The 19,379-nt window shown below is 37.4% G+C and overlaps 1 protein-coding gene across 1 annotated transcript in view; it reads right to left on the bottom strand.

The window, feature by feature from the left end:
* The window catches only part of EYS (EGF-like photoreceptor maintenance factor), a 923,675-nt gene that overhangs the window by 290,308 nt on the left and 613,988 nt on the right, over positions 1 to 19,379 (bottom strand). The window contains exons 33-34 of the mRNA XM_087776394.1: positions 16,148 to 16,338; positions 14,274 to 14,365 (exon numbers count right to left, since the gene is read on the bottom strand). Coding sequence (XP_087632520.1) covers positions 14,274 to 14,365; positions 16,148 to 16,338 — 283 coding nt within the window. The remainder of the gene's footprint in view (positions 1 to 14,273; positions 14,366 to 16,147; positions 16,339 to 19,379) is intronic.

The raw sequence follows: 19,379 nt of genomic DNA, 5'->3' as shown, positions 1-19,379 counted from the left end.
GCCAACTCCTATTTCCCTCTGTTTTCACTCTATATCTAGATTTCATTTTCTGCTTTCATACTCAAACTGCTCCTTGCAGTAAAATGTTTATTTTTTGTAAAACTGCAACAAAAGAATAGATCTATTGTCACAGACAATTAACATTTTCTTAACGCGCATTTAAAAGGTGGGATCAATTTTGACCCAGTACTGGTTTTAAAAACCATAAGGCTTTGCAAGGGTGTTTGAGACAACGTTAAGATTGGAACAACCCCGGACTTCCCTGCTCAGAGAGGTTGTGGAGGTTTCACCCTCGGAGGTTTTCAAAACCTGACTGAAAAAAGCCCTGAGCAACCTGGTCTGACTCCTCGGCTGGCCCTGCTTTGAGCAGGAGGTTGGACTACAGACCTCCTGAAGTCCCTTCTAGCCTGAATTATCCTACGATTCTTCAATCCTGTGACATTTTTCTTTAGCAAAAAAACCCCCAGCCCCATAGTAATAACATTCAGAGAATAAGACAGAATCTCATATTACCCTCAGTAGATTTATTTAGATAGAAAATACACCAGTTACACTCAGAGTCATTAAATTTTCACTCTGCAGTAAGATGCATCATTTTAGACTGCTCACATCTGTTGGTGCCAACCGTGCCCTGCTGAGACACCAGGTAACACACACTCTCATGTTGCAGATGAACTAAGGAGTCGACAACATATTTTTTCACATTCCCTCTGACAGAAGATTCATATTTGCTGGACCTGGGGCTGATTTCTCAGTCTGGTCTTAGAGAGTGATTTAACTAAATAAATAAGAACAATGAAGCTAATGACAAGGCATGATGCAAATTTCTCTTAAGAATATGGGGGGGGGGGGGAATAATCTTTGCTTCATATTCTAAGGAATGAATAAATATGGTACCCCCTTATTCTTTTCACAGAGGTTACACCTACATTACTAAGCAAAAAAGGTCCACAACATGAGTTCAAGTCCTGACACATAATCATCCGTATTTTTATGAAGTTCCTGTTACAGTTGCCACCCAGGCTAGCTATCATCTCCAATTCCAAAACTGAAAAAGTTCAGTGGTTAGTGCAATTCAGGAATCATTCCTAGTTTAAATGTTGCCAAACTATTTTGCAACAAGTATTTTTATAGACATGATCTGGGACCTGTCAGCTGGCCTCAGGTCCAAAGAATAGTCTTCAGATTTCTGTTTTATTTACTACTATAGATTTAGCTAGAGAAACAACAATAATCTATGCTTCTGGTTATATCTGTTTTGCAGTTTGGAGACCTTCAAGTCTCCTTCTGCTCACATTGTAACAACCTTAAATGCTATTTACAGAAATTAAACTTAGAAAACAGTATGCACTTATTTCAAGTTGATGTAGATGTAAATAAAGTTTCATTTAGAGGAAGGCTTGGTCCAAATGAGAGTACTGTATTCAAGCATTCAGACAGTGGCAAGTTTAGAGTTGGATCTAGACTTGCAACACTGACATTTTATTTCCAGTGAAACTGAAAGACTGCACTGAATAAGAAGATAGTTACACAGTGGGGATTCATATTTACATCAGCTCTTCAGGCCAACGTTATTTCTAGTCTCTATACCCTGTCTGTGTTCTCCTTAATATCATTTCTACACTTGTGACATGAGGCCAAGAGAGCCACAGAACATTGAACCCACTTTTAGTATCCATAAGCATCCTTTTATGTTCCTCAGAAACTACTATAGAACAAAGTTTTAGGTATGTTGCCTGTTATTACAGTCTTACTCTACTGTGTTTGTGTTTCTGTCCCTACAATAAGTTGTTTCAGAAGTTAAAGTAGAAAATTTAGAAGTGAGACTAACAAGCTCTTCTGAGATCCAAAGTAAAAGAAAGTAGCAATGACAGAAACGTTTTTAGTATTCATTTAGTTATATTATCTGAGCAAGAATAGATCACAGATTTGTCTCTTTGGTGATTCCAGATTTTAACTTCTGAGCATCTCCTGTGATGGCAGAGTTCTGAAAAGGTGTAGAAAGTGATTTGTACCCAAGATGTGGCATGACTAACTAAGCTTTTATCTTAAAGAGGCTGTAAAACAGTTTGTATCAAACTAATTCGTGGTATTAAGTTGCTATTAACTGTTATTATGATCAATTTAGTATAATTAAATCCATTGCATTCAATTACATTGTTAGAAAAAGGCAGTTGCTTATTCTCTGTTGACTCATATGAAGTTTACGATAAATAGTCACTCTTCGTGGAATATAAAAACATACGCAACATATTGAGCTTTGATTTCATGATGGTTTTTCATTCCAATTAAGATTTCTTTACATTGCATTGATGCAGAACAAAATAATATTTAGCTGCATACAAATGCACTTAGTTTTAATCCTTTGATTTATTAGAAGATCTGATCAGTGCAGGTTTTTTTGTATACAGAGACAGATATGCAAGAACGAAAGTCTACTTTCATTATTCTCAATTTCTGGAAACTAACTGCAAGATATGAAAATATTAATGCCAAGTTCCTCTGTCATAATTTCTAGGTTTTGTCCGTTTCCGCTATTCCTTCTTTCTCTGTGAAATCTTAGTTCTTGTCAAATGAATAAAGCACTTGTAGAGACTTCAGAATAGCAAAGGGTATTCAGACATGTCTGGCAATGCAGAACTGAGATCTTTACTACGCAATGTTCAAAAGGAGTATGCTCATGTAAGATCAGCAGTATAACAGCATAATTTGTTTCTGAAAGAAAGCTTGTTTCTGAAAGAAAGTTAAATTGCTCATCTTAAGAAGACAAGCTTTAAGCTAACATTTTAGAGAAACTCTGAAAGTGAATGGAGAACTGTCAATAGGTACAGCAGATATGGTGGAGCCTGGATCATCTCACTGGCATTTCTTATACATCTCTAGGTGTGGTTTGACTGGCAATTTAGGCAAAGGACTAAGTTCCAGCCTTTATTCCATGCGCATTCAAATGTACTTCCTCCCTTCTTCGCACAGCAATTTGCATTAAGGAAATCATTCAGCTGAAAACAAAAAAAAAGTACATATTTTTAACTGGATCAGTTCTTTGTATGAGCTCTGCCCACATGAGCCAGTAGCCGGATTAAAAAAAAAAAAAAAATTAAGAGAAGGAGAACAAAGCAGCTTGAACATGGAAAAAACAACCGAGTCTCCCTGAGGCCAAAAGTCTCCCTTCGAAGGGACTCTGAATTGTCCCCCTTTTGTTGAAGTGACTTCTCCAAAAAGACATAAAAGGACACCCCTCTTTAAAGACAGACTTCGTTTAGAGCACAAGGTAACCAGATTTTTAAGAGGTAACTTCTTAAATAATGAAAATGTAGAAATAAGTGTGATAGAGCAAAAAAAAGCTTGAAAGCAAATTTATTCTCTAACTTGAATAAATTCTTTACTATATACTGTTGGTCCCCCAAAAAATCTCCTTCCTTCCATGATCTTACAAGGCTCACCTTAGTGCTTGCTTCCTACAGCAGGCAGACTCTGTTTTTTTTTCAGGATTTCCCCAGTCTGCGCTGTTGCTGCAGACTCTGCAAGCTCCATCCCGTCCTTTAGGGAGACAAAGCTTATTTGCTTTCAGAAGACGAGCTATCTCACTGCCTCCAAATGACTCTGACTGAAAGGGAATCATGCGGGATAAAGTAGAAAGACAGCTTCCTTCTTACTAAGTAGGAGTTACAGTGTACAGTATTCAAACAGCTCTGTCTGAATAAACAAGACAGCTGTACTGCTTGTCCCGCTCTCTGCATATCCCTCTTTCTTCACTGAGAAAAAGATGGCTTGCATTATCTTTCAAATACTCATGCTGCCTCATATCTGCCTCAGTACAATGACTTTCATAAAACTTACGCCTTCAGGCTTTGGATGCAATGTGCAATGCCTAACAGCATTTTTCTCCCAGTACAGAACTGGCTAATTATTTTTGTTTCTCCATTCTCTGGGGCATCTCTCAAATAGCAGAGCTTGAGTTTTGTGGTGAAAGGATAGCTAGCAGGTAAAAAAATCTTTGAGGTGAGAGTAAATTACACCTCTCAGATGTCTGCCACTGCTTGTTCTTATAGTCAGGGTCAGATACCTGAGACACAGGATTAGCAGGGTCAGAAAGGAATCTTTACCCAGCTTTTATTTTCAGCTTTTCACTGAAGTACTGGCTGCAGTTGGCCAGCCAGAATCAATTGGATATATAAATTCCTCACCAATACTGTGGGTTTAGGAAGAAGTGACCACAGTAGAATGTATCTTAGGAAAATATTTAAGAAATAGAAGGGTTTGATTTAACTGAAGTCTGTGGCTTTCTGAACAAAATACTGATCATTTATGACATAGAGAAGGTCAAGCTAGTGGTCCCTTGGTGGTCAAATGAGTGGTCCTTTCTGGTCTGAAACTCTAAAATCAAGAAAATTTAGAAATTGTATCTTAGATAAAAACGGTAGCCTATGGTATCTTATTCTGTAGTGTTCAAATGATGTAAAATGCTCATCCATAGAGGGGAAAAGAAGCTCTATAAAATATTCTCTAAATGCTACACTGTTTTTCCCCTAAGCTCCCTCTGTGATATCTGGTGTATTTACTCTTAATTAATATGCATATATTGTATAAAATATATTGATACCACATGTGAAAACATGAAAACTCAAAATAATTTTGTTTAGGAAGTCAAAGGGTTCAGCACATTTAAGTGTATAAAAGAAACTACAGGATGGTGTGTATTATATATATTAGATCTGCTTTCCAAATAACAAAAAACATTCAGAAATAGGATATTGTTGTGCTCTATTAGTTTTTATAAGGAAAAAATATTTCAAACATGTAAAAGATGTCAGTCAATATTGTAACTACTTTGTTTGAAAAATTATCAATTTGGGCTATTCTGAGAATAAAATTATGAACAGTCTGGGAAATTAATAATGTGAAGAATGGAGTTAAGAGTTATTCTATAGATCACATGGGATAGAACATGATTTAAATATGCTTAAACAGACAACCAGCTAAGGACATGTCCTGAGGAAAAGCCTCTGGCAAATGCATAAATTGTTGAGACAGTATCTCTAAAAAATACGGAATTCAGTGATATGCAGCAGCCAGTAAGAGCGGGCATGTTGTTTTTTTCTTTTTCTACTGAAGACAGAGAAAGAAAGGCAATTCTAAGTAAGGAAAGAATGAATAGTTTGTGAATCTAGAAATAAAAATATAGTTTTGTTTTTCACAATAATGACACTTCAAAGAATAAATAATCATTTTGATAAAGTATTTCTACTACTAAAGTTTAAGATGTTCTCTTCTCAGAAAAAAAAAAAAAAAACTAACTGGTACTTTGAAAATACCTAAGATTAATAGAAAATAACTGCATTTATAGACTGTACATGAAACTAATTTCTGGTATTTGTACACAAAAATAATCTTCAGCTACAGAAATCAATGTTTACTCACAAAGCAAACTGGGTAAGTATAACTTCATTGATTGCCTATCACTTTCCTTAATATTTCTTCAGCAGCCGATACCATCAATGCATTCTCAGTATTCAACCTATATATAGACCAGTTTGCTTATCTAAGTTTATTATTGTTTAACTGTTCTGATGATTTTTAGTGAGATGTTGTATTTGTATTTACATTGCTATTCCTCTCTAGCATCTACAAAGTCATTATTTCCCTAGTGCTCTAAGTCATAAAGAAGGGAGGATTAGGTTCTTGGACAAAAAAAAAGTATAATCTGAAAACTATTGTTGATTGAACATTTATTCTTAAGAAGAACTACCATTTATTTTGAACACTTGACCTCCAAATAGAAAGATACATTAAGCTACATTTAAATATCAAGTATTTATGAGATAAAGTAATGAATAAAATTAGTCACAGGAGGGAATGTTATTAGCCTAGCTCCCCTTCCACTTATCTGAGAAAGGATTAAAACCAAATTAATTCTCTCTAAATGTACTGAGCGGGTTAGTAGAATAAACGGGAAAATACATGAGATATATTCTGACTAGCAAGATTTCAAAACTTTTCCTCTATTTAGTGCTTTTTGATTCATACTTGGTTTCAATTTCACAGCCCATGAATCAGAATCTCCTTTGATTCTCTTGCTTCAGTTCAGCATTGCCATTTCTGTGGCACTGTTATGCTCTGCTAGTGGGCAGTAATAGTGTCACTGTGTAACAGAAGTCTTCAGCATCTAGAAATTAGTTCTCCACTTTTTGAGCTACTTGTGCCAATAGCCACTCTTTGTTGTTGCAAAGTCAGTGTCTTTTTCCTTTCAGATGTATTCCAGAATACCCTTTTGGGGGGATATTCTTCAGTTCTTCCTGTTCATCTGTGTTATAGTCACCAGAAGTATTCTAGGTTAAATTTCTTTATCTCTGTCCAAAAAAACTAAACCAAACCAAACAAAGAATCCTTCTAATTTTCATAATAATTCATGATCAACTCATTCCTATTTTCCACCTTACAAATCCAGGTCTTGACATCAGTATCATTATTTCAGAAGTTTTCATAATTTTTGTTCCACTTTAAAAACAGATGCCTGTACATCTAAACTATATTCTCAAATCAGTCCTAGCCTCTCTGCAATGGATACTGGACAGTAAGTAGCAGATACAACCTAGTTAGGAATCAAGACACAGTGGAATTTAGGAAAAAAGAAATGTCATTTTATTACCAGTGTTAATATATCATAAATGAATTAGACTAAATCTAATAAACTGGACGTTTTCCAAGTAAGGCCATTGAGCTGGGAAAAGTTTCAGACTATACAAAAATTAGAAATTATGAGATAAGTCAGCACTTGGGTTGTATTTCATATACCCCTAGTTTTACACTAGGCACTTTAGGAGGGACTGAAAAAAAAGACCAACACAGCCATGGCTAGGAAAGTACGTTTGTGAGGACCCTATCAGTAGCCAGTTTAGAGGTCCAACAACTTCCTAAATCATTTGTATTGGTGATAAATACAAATCAGGCTTAATCCTGGGTATGTCCAAGTACATCAACAAATGTCCTGCAGCTGATGCAAGTCCACTGATAGCTTCCTTGGCAGAGGCCCAGAAAATGAAAAGAGCATGAAGCTATCTTATACCAATAATACACTTCTTACAGCATTATATAAATAGTGAATACACTTCTACTCTAATTAAGTAGCAGCCGTTGCTATTAATATGTTGTGGCTTACACTGTTTTTTGAGGAGTTGACCCATTAAGCATGTTTTCATTATGTAGAGTATATTGCATTTACACAGTACATGAAACAACAGATGGATGACCTCTTCACCTGTATGCTGTTGTGTTAAAAACCAAGGCCAATGTTCAGCTCCTTTGTGATAAAATAAAAATAGGAACTTACAATAAAAGTGAAATAAAGAGAAACAAAACAGAGAAGCATCTGCAGTTTTTTCTAACCACTTTATCTATCATCTGCTTATCTTACCTGCCTGAAAGCCCTAGGGAAAATAGGAGCTTTGTAGCATATTCTGAAGGATAATAAATACAGCATATTTTGCACCATATGGATTATCTCAGGCCTTCATAAAAAGCTATCAAAAGCAAGCAATATAAAAGCTCCAGAGTGAGCATATGCTGCATTATGGCATGATTAGAAAGGTATTTTTCTGACTAGAGGAATCAGAAAACATCTATGTCTCAAAACCAAGACAATCGATCACCAAAAGTCCTATGGTTAACTAGTGCAAACCTCAAATTACAAACATTATGAGTTAAAGGAGAAGAATAACACACTCTTTAAAAGAGCAAATTGCTACATTTTGCTGTTGGTTTCTAGAGAGAACCTACACCAGTTTCTAATCGTAATGGTCACAGTCGATTAAAAAAAATTCAAAGTGGATCGATTTATTTTAAAGAAAGAAGTTGTATTGGTGATATCTACTGCATAATGCAATTTATAAGCTGATAGCTTTGCTAAAGCAATTGACAACTGTGATCTGAGATTAAAAGTAAAATAAAAAATGTTTTGTTTTAATCAATGAAATTAAGACACTATTATTATCAGTACTGAAATGATTATTGAAATGGAGCATAGCGGACCAAGAAAACGACAAATTTCTAATACTGCTGCTGCAGTTTGGCCTGTTTCTGCAATACATGTTACATTATCAACTTGTTTTGATGACAAAGATTGAAGAAGATAAATCGTAAAGCAGTTAATGAATGTAGTTTTATAAGGGCTGGAATGAGAAGACTGGGGGGTAGAGCATCCCCTGCATTGCCAGTAAGGTAACTGTGTCTTCACAACAAAACCCAACATGTAAACTTCCCAATGCTTGAGTCCCTTTAACAGTTCCTTCCCTTCATAATACCCTGCAGAAATCTAATCCCTGTGGGATATTGCCCATATCAGTTTTTCACTGTAGCTCTTTCACTTCCCTAGAACATTCTTAAGAAAACCAAAACCATACAATCAGGTATATGAGTGAAACAGCTGCAATGATTTTCATTAATAGCTCGACTTAGTAAACAACTGTACTAGCTTACATCTAAAACAGAACTCTCAGGCACTGCTCTGAGGCAAACCTTGGCAACGTGTTGGTTTTAGCAGCCAATGCCATAAATAAAGACTAATCTTATGCAAGAAGTTATCTCTTATCCAAAATTATCAGGTTATCCGAGATCTTGACACAAATCCAGTCCTGTTATTATATCCAGTTTTATTAAATTGTTACAACTGTTGTAGCCACAATATTCCATCATCATGAAAAATGTGTTTCAGCAATGCTGCTGTTTTACTTTCAGCATGAATATTCTGGTAGACTACGAGAACTAGATATAGTATAGTGTCTGACAGTAATATGCACGTGTATTTGCAAACATTAAAAGGTGTGACATTTCTTTTATTCACACCAGGAATGATTTCTGTGGGATAAAGGAAGCAATAAAATGTACCCTTGTAAGCAGAAAAGGAAGATATTATCACTACCTAATTTTCACAGTATTTCAACTTGTATTACACAACACTCACTACTTTTAAGTCTATTTCTTTCATTTAATACGATATTGCAGAGGCAGTATATTCTTTCCAGATGGTTTATCTTCAGTAACTGAAATGCATTGCTTTTAGTGAATTTGAAACACAAAAATCTTTTCATCACAAGGCCACATTCAAAGGGCTCCAAAAAATTAGGAATACTTTAAGTAATAAGAATGAGCAGTTTCTTTCAACAAACTACTACAAAACCATATTTTTTTATTACCCATGATGTCTGTTCATAATACTTAACATCTGCAGAACAAAGAAAATCCCACACTCTGCATGTCCGCTATGTTATAGTATTCAGTATCTCCTACATTCCCATCCTGACTTTGCCAACTTCCCAGATACCATTGTTAAAATTTAAATTACTTATCTCACTGCAAATCAGTTCTGTGAAGATTAAACAATGTTTGAAAAGCTCTGGACAGCTGCTGAATAAGCTACGGCAATTTTTCACCAAAGTTAAGTTTTACTATGCTGTATTATACTACAGTTAATTAAATTAAATGTTAACTTCATAAAAAAAGTAACACATATTTCAAGAGTGACTCTATCAAATCTAATTGTCAACAACATATATTTAATTGTTAATAAAGAAAGAAGTATGTAAAGCAGTGGTTATACTTTTCCATACAGCATATAAATTTTCTTAAGTAACTCAAGCACATGTGAAGATGAAAATTAGAAGCAACTTCTAACCAAATCCTTCTGACATCTGCACCATTATTAAGATTTTAAATTTTAGAATCATAGAATCATTTAGGTTGGAAAAGACCTTCAAGATCAAGTCCAACTGTAAACCTAGCACTGCCAAGTCCACCACTAACCCACGTCCCTAAGCATCACATCTACACATCTTTGAAATAGCTCCAGGGATGGGGACTCAACCACTTCCCTGGGCAGCCTGTTCCAATGCTTGACCACCCTCTCGGTGAAAAAGTTTTTCCTAATATCCAACCTAAACCTCTCCTGGTGCAACTTGAGGCCGTTTCTTCTTGTCCTATTGCTTGTTACTAGGGAGAAGAGACCGACCCCCACCTTGCTACAACCTCCTTTCAGGTAGTTGTAGAGAGCAATAAGGTCTCCCCTCAGCCTCCTCTTCTCCAGATTAAACAACCCCAGCTCCCTCAGCTGCTCCTTGTATAACTTGTTCTCTAGACCCTTCACCAGCTTCATTGCCCTTCTTTGGACACGCTCCAGCACCTCGATGTCCTTCTTGTAGTGAGGGGCCCAAAACTGAACACAGTATTCCAGGTACGGCCTCACCAGTGCCGAGTACAGGGGGACAATCACTTCCCTGGTCCTGCTGGCCACGCTATTCCTGATACAAGCCAGGATGCCATTGGCCCTCTTGGCCACCTGAGCACACTGCTGGCTCATATTCAGATGGCTGTCAACCACCACCCCCAGGTCTTCTTCTGCTGGGCAGCTCTCCAGCCACTCCTCCCCAAGCCTGTAGCGTTGCATGGGGTTGTTGTGACCCAAGTGCAGGACCCAGCACTTAGCCTTGCTGAATCTCAAACACTTGGCCTCAGCCCATTGATCCAGCCTGTCCAGGTCCCTCTGTAGAGCCTTCCTACCTTCAGGCAGCTCAACACTTCCACCCAACTTGGTGTCATCTCCAGAATATTGTCTTAAAACAATGTCCAAAACCATTTCCAGTCTACTAAAGTTGAGTGAATAATTAATAATTGCTCACTAATTAGCCTGCATATCAGGTTTGCGTGACAAGGTTTTGGTAGCAGAGGGGCTACAGGGGTGGCTTCTGTGAGAAGCTGCTAGAAGCTTCCCTTATGTCTGACAGAGCCAATGCCAGCCGGCTCCAAGATGGACCCACTGTTGGCCAAGACTGAGCCAATCAGCAATGGTGGTAGCACCACTGTGATAACCTATTTAAGAAGGGGGGAGAGGGGAACTGTGCAATTGCAGCTGGAAAGAGGAGTGAGAAAAGGTGAAAGAAACAGCCCTGCCGACACTAAAGTCAGTGAAGGAGGGGGAGGAGGTGCTCCAGGTGCCGGAGCAGAGGTTCTCCTGTAGCCCCTGGTGAAGACCATGGTGAGGCAGGCTGTCCACCTGCAGCCCATGGTGGTTAACGGTGGAGCAGATATCCACCTGCAGCCTGTGGAGGACCCCATGCTGGAGGCAGGTGGTTGCCTGAAGGAGGCTGTGACCCTATGGGAAGCCCACGCTGGAGCAGGTTTGCTGGCAGGACTTGGGATCCTGCAGAGGATCGACGCTGGAGCAGTCTGTTCCTGAAGGACTGCACCCCATAGAAGGGACCCATGCTGGAGCAGTTTGTGAAGAACTGCAGCCTGTGGGAAGGACTCACATTGGAGAAGGTCATGGAGGACTGTCTCCCATGGGAGGGACCCCATGCTGGAGCAGGGGACGAGTGTGAGGAGTCCTCCCCCTGAGGAGGATGGAGAGGCAGAGACAACGTGTGATGAACTGACTGCAACCCCCATTCCCCGTGCCCCTGAGCTGTTGTGAGGGAGGCAGGAGTAAAGTTAAGCCATGGAAGAAGGGAGGGGTGGGAGGAAGGTGCTTTAAGATTTGGTTTTATTTCTCATTACCCTACTCTGATTCGATCAGTAATAAATTAAGCTAATTTCCCAAAGTTGAGTCTGTTTTGCCCACGATGGTAACTGGTGAATGATCTCTCTGTCCTTATCTCGACCCCTGAGCTTTTAGTTATATTTTCTCTCCCCTGTCCGATTGAGGAGGGGTAGTCTTACAGCAGCTTTGGTGGGCACCTGGCATCCAGCCTGAATCCCATAAATAGTACGCATTCCTTCTCTTTCAACAGCAAAAATTAATGTGGCCCATCTTACCTGAGCTGTCCTGAAATAGTTACCGTTCTCTGCACGTGAAAGAAAATAACTCTTTCTTCCTTCCTTTTTAGGCTTAAAAGGAACACTAGAAATAGAAATTGGGTTGTTTTTCTCTCCAGCTATTGACATAGGCTGATTTATAGATTCAAGTTATTTGCTGCTCGATGGAGTTGGGGGAAAATGCATAAAATAGGTGCACTCACATCATGGTAGTTAATACATCCCTGAGTAATGTCAATGACATGGCAGTTCTAATGCTCTGGCGCCAGGGGAAAGGATGTTTTTCATCAAGTCTCCTACAGTACTGAGGGTTCAGGTATTCATACTTTTGTTATCTTCAGGATCTTAGACCTTTCTTAAAATGCAGAACAAAGGAATAACAACAGAATTCTAATGGATTAACCTAGCTAACAGACTAAAAAATTTATGTCTCCAGTCCTTATCCACTTTCTCTGTGTCACTTGGGTTTTTTTAGACTTCTTTGGTATTCTACCTCAGTTGTCTTTAATGGACTTGCAGAGTCCTTGATTATTTAGTCACCATTCACAGAGAAGCTGCTTAATGCCTTTATCATCTTCATCTCTTCTCTGAAAAAAAATCCAATTCTACTTTCTCTGTTTGGAGATTGAGAGGGAGTCAAAAGCAGAGAAATAAACAGAACTTGGTATGTTATTCAAGATTTTAGAGAATCCCACTTTTATCAGTGTCATAGAGATATCTTCTATTCCTTCCTGGTCAGAGAGGAGCTTACACTTGCTTTTAGATTCCATTAGCATGGTTTGGTTTTATGTTATTCCCTTTTTGGGTGATAAGCACAACTGCAGTAAATTACTGGCTTTTGCTCCTTACATTAGTTTGCATTGTCTTACTGTGTGGTCTGGAGCTTGAGCCTGATTTACCATGCTGGAAAAAATAAATGACAGCAATGATAGCTGAAATACAGCAACAAACTGTGGTCCCTCTCACTGATACTCACTGCCACAGCTGAGGCAGCAAGGCACAATACAATGGATACAATCACCACTACGGCTTCCCATAGAAGCTAAGGGTCCAGTTGTAGTTGCCCTGCAAGAGTGCCGCATTTAGCTACATTTGGACAGATCTAGCTATAAAAGGCTTATTCCAGTAAAAGGATTTTGTTCCTTTTGTACCCCTCCACAAACTTTTTAGGGAGTCATTTACTCCTGAGAGACAAGCAGACAGCTAGCTCTCTTTCTTCTTGCTGGACTAGAGGACTTGGACCTATTTTAATCTATCTAATAGGAACCAGGCACCTGGAGAGCTCACTAGGACTCATGCCTAATGTTCCCATAAAACGAAACCAAAACTTTTTCTTCCAAGTTCTTAAAAGGTTGTGGATTCTAACAGCACAGACTTTTGGTTATTAGATACATATATGTACGTTTGCTTGGTTAAAAATAAAAAACAAAATACATGCAGGTCACCATTGCCCCTGTGCAAAGAATCTTTTTTTCACAAGTATTTGAAAAGGATCCACTTCTCATTAGTGATCCAGACTCCCAGTTTAACTTAGTAACAAGATTAGTGCACCCTGGTAATCTATAACAGATGTCTGAACTGTGTTTAGACTGCTGTTCCGGAAATCTCAACTAAACCAAAAACTGACTCTCTTTTTTCTGACTGACTCTCTTTTTTCTGATTTTGGTAGGTCTTAATTTGGTAGGTCAGAATGACTTTGTTCAGCTTCACAATACAAGGAGTCACCAATGTTTAGTTACAAAGCCTGCTGGACTTTGGTTTTCTGCACATCTATTCCCAGACACCACCAGGTGCTTCTTCCCTTTTGATTTCCTGTAAGATAGCCAAATGTGATTGCTTTGGTTGGCCTTCTTGTGGATTCTTACAATGGTGAGTATTTATATTATTCCAAAACATACATTTGCCTTTCCCGTTACATTGCCATGACAGGAAACAAAGAACATGGAAAACCTACTACCTACTTCATTTTCCTTTCATTTTATCCTTCTTCAGTTGCAAGTATTGTTACTTTTACAGGAGTAATATATCCTATTATGAGTTGCAAGTCAATGACAGCAACAAAAGTCATAGTGCTGCTTCTGCCTATCTATCTATTTTCCAAGATTTTTCTATTAGTCACAGTCTCACTGTTGGCAATTCAACTGTTTCCTGCGCTAAGCAGCTTGGACCTACTGCACAGTAGCTTCCCTCCCTGAATATTTATCTTTGCTATGGTACATGATTTCAATGAGAATAAATTTCCATTGAGCACTTCAGTGATGTGATGAGCACTGTCCAACTGTACTATAGTTTTAACCATTCTTTCCCAGGATGCGTTGTAGTCCATGCTGCCATAACATGATTTTACTGCACACGTTCAGGTATCACTCATAGCTAATGGGATATAATACCATTGGAATTTACAAACTATCCAACCTAGATGATCTGTGAAGCAATTATAAACACAGACAACAGTAAAATACAAAACTTACCTAATCTGCACTTTATACCAGCGTCCATTATCCACTCTAGCAGTAGTAGTGATGTTTTTGACTTCTGCTGCTTCATCACATGAAAACTGGTACTACAGAGTGGGAAAATGCTTTTATTACTTGATTTGTAATAATTAAACAGTTACAGGCTTAGAAACTTGAATTTAAAAATAACAAATGGTTTCATAAAAACCGGAAGAATGTCATGTGTATCAAGGAAAACTAAGTTTTCCTTAAAGATCTGGATCAGGAAATCTATTGTACCAGAAATATACAATCACACATATATGCTTCCTAGCCTGCATGAAAATGCTTTAGTCTTTGTGTATTGTACAATCAGATATTATGGGCCTGATTTGCAAAGAACTTTGACCATCTGCAACCCAGCTGAAATTAACATTGGTCACGGGTGAATTTTACTTACCATTTTATGGCCTCCTTACACTTCCAAACACGTAATGTAGCATGCAGGCTTGAGCATTTTGGAACACCATTTAATTTCCTATACTAATGCGAACAAGCACTTGATTTCATGGTTTGTCTACTTGTAATTGTAGCTTGATTGTGAGCTTAGAACCATTTGTTCATTGGGCTTTAAATCTACATTTAATTGACCGGCTTTGTGAATGATTAAGTGAATTCAATTAGTTTTAACATGGCACACTGGGATCTCTGAATAGATTTTTGTCAATTAAAGTACTTTCATATTTTATGGTGCTTATGATATGTTAGAAAAATATTTTTCTGCATCATTACTTTACCATGAATACAAGTAAGATGGACTTAAAGCCGTCAACATTTTCTAAACTTTGGATAACTTCCTGCCCCTGACTAATCTCATTTGTTCTGGATAAAGATAGTCACAATATAATAAACCACAGTAAATCACAATATAACAAAATAAAGTAACAGGTTATTTTCTTCTTTTTCTGTTTATCTGCAATTTATATATCTTTTTAGTATGAACATGCTTTTTAAACATGAAGGCAAATATAATGAAAATTTGCTGTTCCTAACACCATTGCACAATCCTTGCAGAAGAATATAATTACAGCCAAAATTTTGGAAATCTTTAACATAAAAATGGAAGATCCATTATGAGAAAAGTAACTTCTCTTTTACTATCTTTTTATAGCCTCTTTAGTTTCTGCCCATCTCTTCATAAAGCTCAAGCTTTATCTCCTCCTCAGAAAAGAAGGAATAATTTGCCAAAGGTAAAGATATACTGGGATACACACTTTAACCGTTAATGTTTATAAACAAATGTATTCCTATGTAGTTTGTCCATGAAAGCCAAGCAAATTTTTGGAAGTTTTTTGGGATCCTGTGGAACTGTGAATTAACATGATAGATCAAGTAAAAGGTTTCTTTCTACTCAGAGCCACATGGTAACAAAGAGACACTCCATTTCCTTACACAGTAAATTTTCCTATGACAATTCACTCAATTCCACAGCTCCTCTTATAGCAATTTTAATGAACTTGCACATGAGGAGGTTCAGTAGGTTCAGGCTTCATGTATAGAACAGAATACCTTAATTCGTACCAGTTGTTTAGACAAAACCTACATTCCTTATTTTTGCCTTTTAATACATACTTTAGATATGAGACATTCCAGTTATAACTGGATTCATCTAATTATTGATTGGATTCAATTTTCCTCAAGCACCACCTCTTGTGAGACATATTAATCATATTAGCCATGAATTTGCCCTAACAGATAGCAACTTTGACAACTATTTTCCTTAAAATACTAAAGAATCTCAAGACTCTGTATCTCTGCCTACTATCGTCTACAGCAGGAAACAGAAAAAAATTTTTACAGATGCTAACTTTTACTTACTTCTCCTTCAGTGGGAGATTTTGATGCCTTACCTGTAAGGTGCCACGTTTGATGAAAAGCTGCATTAAAAAATGTCCTATTGTTTCTGGGCTCTGTTCAATATACAGGAGGAGTCCATGGGGATTATAGGTCTTAAATTCCAAGTGGATGAAGTTTTGCATGTTCAAATGCAAGCCTTGAAATTCCAGGTAAGAATCACCGTAATACCGAGCATAACTAAAGTCTGTAAATATAATTTTGAGAGATATAAGGATACAAAGACATTTTTCTTCTTCACCCACTGGTTTCTCATTCTGCTAATGGTAGCAAAGATATAGGATACTCTTTTACATCTGTCAAGGAGACAGACATGAATCTGAAAATTGATGTTAGTTTTCTTTTGTCACAGACTAACGCTGAGAATTTATGAAACTAGACATAAAGGTTTAGATCAAATTATATTAAGCAGACAACTAGGATCAATGCCTGAAAGAAATGGCTATGAAGATGATAACACTTGGAATATATTTAGCAGCTTTGGCTCCCCGTAAGTCAAGAATGGTTTTTTCAAAGTTAAGCAGTCACATAGTTTTTGATGCAAGAGTGAATGAGTTTGAAGTCTTTGCAGAAACAACACAGCTTGGAAAGGGAGGAAGACATTCCACATCCTAATTATGAAATTGCCATCTTAATCAAATATGTCAACTATTTCTGTCTAAAACAAACAATGGGATGTTGCTAGGGTGAAAGTTAAAAATTTCCCTTCTGAATACATCTAGCTTGTCTCTTTGATTTATCTAGACCCCTCGTAACCTCCAGCACCCTGTGCCATACCTGGCAAGGGCAGATGCAGCTCTTATTTAAAAGGAAAAAATGTGTTAATACACAGCTGCAAGCCCATCAGATGACAGAGGAGTACACTTAAAAGGGGCTTATTCCCCCCTCCCTTTCCCTCTTCTCTCCTCTCTTTTTTCTTCCCTTGTCTTTCTTTCCTTCATTCCTTCCCTTTTTCTTTCTTTCTTTCCCTCTTTTCTCTTTTTCTTTCGTCTTAATTTATTTTTATTTTTATTTTCCTTCTTTTCTTTGTTTCTCTTTCCCTCCCTTCCTTTCTTCTTTTTTATCTCCCTTCCCTTTCCTTTCCCTTTCCTTCCTCCTTTCCTCCCTCCCTTTGTTTCTTCCTTCTTTTCTTTCCCTCCCCATCCTTTGTCTCTCATGTGTTGTGTTCAACTTGCACATAGGTACCGATTAATGCACAAATGCATATAGTCAGGCACTTCTAGTTTTTTACTTGCCAATATGTCAACTGAGCCTCAGATCAGTATATTTATCTGCTCATAAGGAATTAAAAATGTGTGTCCTCTTCCACATATGTAACATGAGGAGTTTAGTTGTTTTGTTTTAGGACAGCTACGGTATTTTGATTTTTGCACAAGCAGATATATGCTTTAGTTTGATCAAATTTATGAGACTGATAAAAATTTGAAGTAACAGTAACAACTCACCCATCTTGTTAAAAAAGTCAGTGCAACAATATGAACCTAGATACAATGTATAACACATAATACCTGAATAATTCCATTTTGCTTGGCTCATCGTCTATACAGTGATTCTGAGTATCTTTGAAGGTCACAAATCCCATTTCTATCTTCCAACATAAGCAAAATTTTAATCTGTTCTGACACCAACTCCAATGGCAAATACATTACTATATATGCTTAAATTCTGAACATCAATGATACTGGGATAAATTACAAACTATTAATGCTGGCCTCCTGTTTATCACTGTAAGAGTATGCTGAATTTTATCCTTTCATGACTTTTCAGAAACCTATTTACAAAATTAGAGTCACCGTGCTCAAATCCCGAACAAAGTTCTTAAATTCTCAGGCAGAGTGAAAAGAGAAACAGCAACAAATCAGTAACATATGTACACGTACAACACACAGTAAAACAAACCAAAAATTTCAAGCAATGCCAATCAATGACTAGTGATGCAAAAAAGATGGCCTTATAATTTTACATGTATTTAATCTTTAAAAATTCTGTTTTGAAATATAAGCCTGTATGTGTAAATTTCAGAAAACTGAAAAAAAAAAAAACAAAAACAACCAACCAAACCCAAAATTGCATAGAAAACTTCTTCCATTTTATAAACAGGATGACTTCTCTAAGAAAGGGCAGACACAGCTTTAGAGGATTACCTCCTAACCCTTGTTTGTCTTCCTTCCTGAGCTCGCCACTGAGCACTAAATCTTTCCCTCATTCCATTTGCCCTGAACTGCCCCCGCACATGGTTTTGCTTCTCCCATGGCACTGCTCAGTTATCCCCACACTCCTGAGATACTGATACCTAACCACCTCTTTTTCTTGACTCCACTTAGGCTGAAGGACAGCAAAGCTGCATGCAAGATCTTTTTCCTGCAGTCCTGATTCCTTCTGTACCTTCTCAGGTTTTTGGAGGTTTTGTGGGTTTTTTTCATTGTTCAGCACATAATTAAGTAGACAGGTGAGAACAGGTCAAAATTACGTCAGTTCTTGGGTGCTTTGCTAACACAAGGCATCTGAGCCCCTAGGAATCTCACTACAAGAGAGTAAAATCTGTGATTATCTACAAAATTTCAAGAAAGACCAAACAAGCAAAAGCTAGTGCGTTTACGTTTAGCATTCTACATATAATTGTAGTAAGTACACAGAGCACTGCAGACAAAAAAATTGTACTTTATTCTCATTGACATCCATGCTTTTTATCTTCCTATGCTCACAAACGATCCTGCCTTGCAAGACAATACACTCCATTATTCCACAGACTGGGGGCGATTTGGCTTCTGATGGGAAATATATTCATGCTGCTAACCAGAAAGCTTTTTAAAGGAGTCAGCTCAATAGTAAAATTGCTGCAATTGCTTTATGTCCATAAATATGCTAAAAGTTAATGAGAGAAAGCACCGAAGAATATTTAGCAGGCTCCAGATTTTTGTGAAACCACTAAAAATGTGCTACTTGAATCACATATGGCTACATACCTTCCCACGATAGCTATTAACATAACCCCATATAGATTCTCACATTGTTTGTAACAGTACACAATCTCTTTTTATAGAACATAAGCTTTCCTTATAATCCTTCTGCTACACTTACATGCAGCTTTTTCATTTGACCTCTAGAGCTGGCTTCCTAGATTGCTATTTGTCCTAAAGCAGAGTGTTCATCACCCAAGCCTTTAGAAAATAAAAAATAAAAAAAAGAAAATGTATTTTATCTTTGACTCTGAATGTCTAACACTTT

The sequence above is a fragment of the Nipponia nippon genome, unplaced genomic scaffold (assembly GCF_047370975.1).
Source record: "Nipponia nippon isolate SJK-2023a ecotype South Korea unplaced genomic scaffold, ASM4737097v1 scaffold_4, whole genome shotgun sequence".
Taxonomy (NCBI): Eukaryota; Metazoa; Chordata; class Aves; order Pelecaniformes; family Threskiornithidae; genus Nipponia; species Nipponia nippon.
This window is presented reverse-complemented; position numbering and strand designations above follow the sequence as displayed.